The 4710-nt window shown below is 39.4% G+C and overlaps 1 protein-coding gene across 1 annotated transcript; it reads left to right on the top strand.

The window, feature by feature from the left end:
* Nucleotides 1-1863: 1863 nt before the first annotated feature.
* Nucleotides 1864-4194, top strand: LOC149021606 (cytokinin dehydrogenase 3-like). Its single transcript, XM_089147149.1, has 5 exons — nt 1864-2497; nt 2594-2721; nt 2991-3278; nt 3506-3774; nt 3882-4194. Exons 1-5 carry the CDS (start codon nt 1864-1866, stop codon nt 4192-4194), a joined length of 1632 nt encoding a protein of 543 aa, XP_089003275.1.
* Nucleotides 4195-4710: the final 516 nt, after the last annotated feature.

The following is a 4710-nucleotide window of genomic DNA, read 5'->3' as shown; positions in this document are numbered from 1 at the left end:
ATCGATCAAAGACAGCATGGTCTATATCCTGCGTTTTCACTTGGGTTTCATACTTCATGGTTGCCGGCAGGTTTAAACCTACAGCGAGGATTACATCTTAAAACGACACAAACCCAGTGATGTCTCCATCCAACTCAATATCGTAAGCAACTAGAAAGATCTCGAACAGAACACAATGTGTCTTGACACAGATAGGTTAGGGCAAGATCTTTGCAAATCATTCCAAAGAGGAAAAAGTGAAGGGAATCTCAGAAAAATCTGGGGAAAACTCGTTGGAATACCAAACTTTGACCCAAACACCATTCTTATTCAAATGGGAATAGTACTACTCTTCAGTCTTCACCAGCTCCCACCCCACTTAGTTCTTGACCTATGCGATTCTACTTAGGACCAGGGGAAGTTGGCAAGTAATTTCATCAAATCTGGACCATATCTCTCCCCATTGACGGGTTTGATCCTTCAGCCAAAATAATGGTAGGTGGGTGAACTTCAGGGTGTCAAACCCTAATCTGAACTGGGCCATTGGGCATCATCCCAATTAAACCAGATTCTTGATGGGTCAACTTCGGAATTTTAATTTTAATTTTTTTTTTGGGGGGGGGGGGGGGGGGGGGTCTAGGGCGATGTTCTGTGGTGGCTTGGCCCAAATTAAACCAACCCAAAATTAATGATCGACCCACCCATATCTAGGGGTGTAAACGGATTGGATTCGGATCTAATAGTGGTAATAGCATATCTGCATCATATTATATTTGGACGGATTTAGATAATATCATATCGATTTTCGGATGGATTCAGTTGGATTCGAATGATAATCGGATAGTTATTTTCTTAAGTAGATTATTTTAAATCGCCATGTATACATATTGAATATATGTTTTCGATTACTTGTTAACATCTTTACCATTTCATTTGTGAGACTAGATTTGAAATTTAGGAATTTAGCAACTTTGGTAGTTACTTTTAGTAGAAAATCTATAAAAATAGTCACATAACTCAAGTAAAAAGTTATAAATCAAGAAAAAAATTCAAATAAATAAGTTAATCAGATAATTTTATCTTACAGATAATAATCAGTAAAAAAGAGGTATGCCATATCCGTATTCTATAAGTAATCGAACTGATTCAGATATCACTAAATGGATGCGGATTTCAGTTTTCCATTTACACCCTTACCCGTATCCAAATCGAACAAAAAATAGGGCTAAATCCTGCCTAGCCTATTACTCGTTGGTTCAAGATGAACCAAACCGTATCACATTGAAGTCCAACATAGTTGGGCCATTGACGTTCTTTGGGTCAATTTGGAATCTTCCGAGACTTTAAATGTTTTACGAGGGGGTCTTGGTCCGGATCTACATCCTCTATAATTCATTTCCCTGCAATTCCCTCCCAGGATTGTACCATGTGGCATTTACGTAATCCAACGGTTACCCAATTTAAAATAAATTTGAATTTTATTTAAACCCACCCATAAATTTGAATTTTATTTAAACTCTAGGTTGTTGAGTAACCGTTGGATTACTTAAATGCCACATGGCACAATCCTACGAGGGAATTCTGTCTTGGTCCACTTGTTTATTGCAGCGTGGGAATTTATTTCCCTGAGAATAAATCTATGTGACTTTTGATGGTTATGATTCTGTTGTCTGGTTTGGCCCGGTATCTTTGACAAAAGAAATTACATGTGCATCCAGACACCAAGATTTTCCTCTGCATCCAAAGATTTTATCCTCGTTTTTCCAGCGAGTCTGCCGACCTTTCTTCTCTATATTATAAGTACAAATACTCTTGAGTGTATCTATTCTATCTCTCTTAAGTTTTCTCTACTCTTTTGAGCTTTTCTCTGCACATCACAGGAAAATGGGTAAGAACAAGAGCATTAGTAGTTGTTTCATGGTGATTTTTTTTGTAAAACGTTTGGTATTGATGATAGGAAGACCAAGAAAGCCATGGCCTCCTTCATTGCCACGGGAGCTTCAATCACTAGATGTGGCTCCGAGGCTTCGTGTTGATTCGGACGCCATTAGCATGGCCTCTACCGATTTTGGCAAACTGAGTCGAGTGTTACCTGCTGCAGTCCTCTATCCATCGTCTGAGGAGGACATTGTGGCTCTCGTGAGATCTTCTTACGCTTCTTCCCCTGGTCCTTTTACCATTGCAGCAAGGGGTCAAGGTCATTCGCTGCATGGACAAGCCATGGCTCACAGGGGTGTTGTTGTGGACATGAGAGCCATGGGCATTAAGCGCCATGGAAATGGTGGATTAGGTGGAAGGATTAAAGTATATGAGTCAGCTTTGTATGTAGATGTTGGAGGAGAGCAGCTGTGGATCGATGTGTTGAATACAACGCTTGAGCATGGGGTTGCACCCAGGTCCTGGACGGATTATTTGTATCTAACAGTTGGAGGAACCCTCTCGAATGCCGGCATAAGTGGCCAAACCTTTCGCCATGGCCCTCAGATCAGCAACGTCTACGAGTTAGACGTCATTACTGGTATATATAACTCATCTGCTTCACACATATCTTATTATCAAGCTATCCCAGTGTCTCTTGGATTCCTTTGGCTATACTAACTGAATGAACCTGCAGGGCGTGGCGAGCTGATGACCTGCTCCAGACACATGAACTCAGAGTTGTTTTTTGCTGTACTCGGAGGACTTGGCCAGTTTGGAATCATCACCAGAGCAAGAATTGCCCTAGAGCCGGCTCCAACCAGGGTAATATATATATATACAATTTTTCCTTCTTGGGTAAATGGGTTTTTAATATAAAAATTCAAGGAATATTTAGGTCTGGGAGATCATTTTCTGGAATTAGCAACTCTAGCTTTGCATTGCAATGCATGTTTGGTTCGCTTAGAAAACTACAGTGGTAACTTTTTAACCCACTTACTTGCCTGGGTGACAACTACATACATCCAGAAAAGTATAAGAAATCAAGGATCTTGATTGATCTATGGTTAACTGGGTTTGATTAGTGTTTGTAGGTGAAATGGACACGTATGCTATACCTTGACTTCTCAGCTTTTACAAGAGACCAAGAACATTTGATCTCCGTCAACGTTAATGGAGTGCAAGGGATGAAGGAGGGATTGGATTATGTGGAAGGTTCTCTTGTTACGTCCCTGAGTCCTGCTAATAACTGGAGATCCTCATTCTTCTCCCAGGCTGACCATTCCAGAATTACTTCTCTTCTAGCTACCCAACATGGTGTCCTTTACTGCTTAGAAGTGGCCAAATACTACGACCATCTCAATGCTGATACTGTTGATGAGGTATCATATATTTGTCTTTGCAATCAACTACCTTTTTCTCCCTCTCTCTGTCTGATATTTGAATGAATTGTGGATCAAAAGACCAATGGAATGGAATTTTCATCCCATCTGACACAGGGACAACGAGATCAAATGGATGGAGATTCCATTTCATGCATGTGAGTAAAGTATCCAGGCTTGAACGTGGAAAACCTTAACATGTTCTCACAAACTCTCTCTCTCTCCAGGAATTAGATCGGTTGCTGACAGGTTTGAGCTTCATTCCTGGTCTGATCTTTACAAAAGATGTGTCCTATGTAGATTTCCTAAATAGGGTTCGAAGTGGAGAGCTGAAGCTTCGTTCAAAAGGACTCTGGGATGTTCCTCACCCTTGGCTTAATCTCTTCGTACCCAAATCTCGAATCTTGGACTTTGATGCAGGTGTTTTCAAGGGAATCCTTCAACAGACCTCGGACCTCGCTGGTCCTATCCATGTCTACCCCATGCTTCGAAGCAAGTGAGTAATGAAGAATTAGTTATTGAAGAAAGAATGGTGAACTAATCAAAGTAATCAACTGTGTTTATTCTGAACTGTTCTTGAATCAAATGCACTTGGTTTCGCAGGTGGGATGATAAGATGTTGGCATTAATTCCAGGTGAAGATATCTTCTATATTGTTGGACTACTACAATCTAGGTCAAGAGAGTTACCGCATGAATGCAGAGAAGATCATTTATTCGCATTGGAGGAGCAGAACAGGAAAATATTGAAGTTCTGTGACGAGGCTGACATTAAGGTGAAGCAATATCTTCCCAATTACAGAACTAGGGCAGAGTGGATGAATCATTTTGGTTCCAAATGGGAGTTATTCAAAGAAATGAAAGCCAAGTTTGATCCATTAGCGATATTGTCTCCGGGTCAAAGGATTTTTAATTAATTTTTAATGTTAATGTTGACGTTTTCACACTATGGGGTTGCTGATCAGTAGTTAATGTTAATGTTTATTTATATATTTAAATATCTTGAAAAACTAGCTAGCTTGGATGTTAATGTTATCTCGCATCATGGAAGGGAAATATTTTTGGTGCCCTATACTCTTTAATTATATTTCATTCTTATTGATGCACTCACTATGAAATCTAGATCCTTTTCAGTGACATTTAAACACTGGAGTAAGGACCCATAACTGATAACAGGAAATAAACATTTCAACTAGAATGATCGAAGTTCAAAATATAAGGGTTATTATAAATTATTTGGAAATACTTATATGGTAAATATAAGCACTTTTTAGAGAATGAGGGGTTTTCTAGGAGACAAAGAAGAGGAAATTTGACTTTCACCCCTACAAATCTACCCTTTACCTTAGAAACAGTAGTGATAATCCCTATTTAATTTTCTTTCTTTTTTAGGATTTCTATGCCCGCTAGACTGTAGCTTAATTACATTTTGT

The sequence above is a fragment of the Hakea prostrata genome, chromosome 3, assembly GCF_041222555.1.
Source record: "Hakea prostrata isolate BN-2017 chromosome 3, UWA_Hpros_2, whole genome shotgun sequence".
Taxonomy (NCBI): domain Eukaryota; kingdom Viridiplantae; phylum Streptophyta; class Magnoliopsida; order Proteales; family Proteaceae; genus Hakea; species Hakea prostrata.
The sequence above is the reverse complement of the archived record's forward strand: the minus strand, read 5'-3'. Positions and strand labels throughout refer to the sequence as shown.

What these genes read in the sequence shown, in the direction of transcription:
- LOC149021606 (XM_089147149.1), top strand. Translation starts at nt 1,864, where the DNA reads ATGGGTAAGAACAAGAGCATTAGTAGTTGTTTCATGGTGATTTTTTTT. An exon ending in TAGAGCCGGCTCCAACCAGG is followed by an intron (nt 2,722 to 2,990) that starts GTAATATATATA and finishes TAGTGTTTGTAG; the next exon opens with GTGAAATGGACACGTATGCT. An exon ending in ATGCTGATACTGTTGATGAG is followed by an intron (nt 3,279 to 3,505) that starts GTATCATATATT and finishes CTCTCTCTCCAG; the next exon opens with GAATTAGATCGGTTGCTGAC.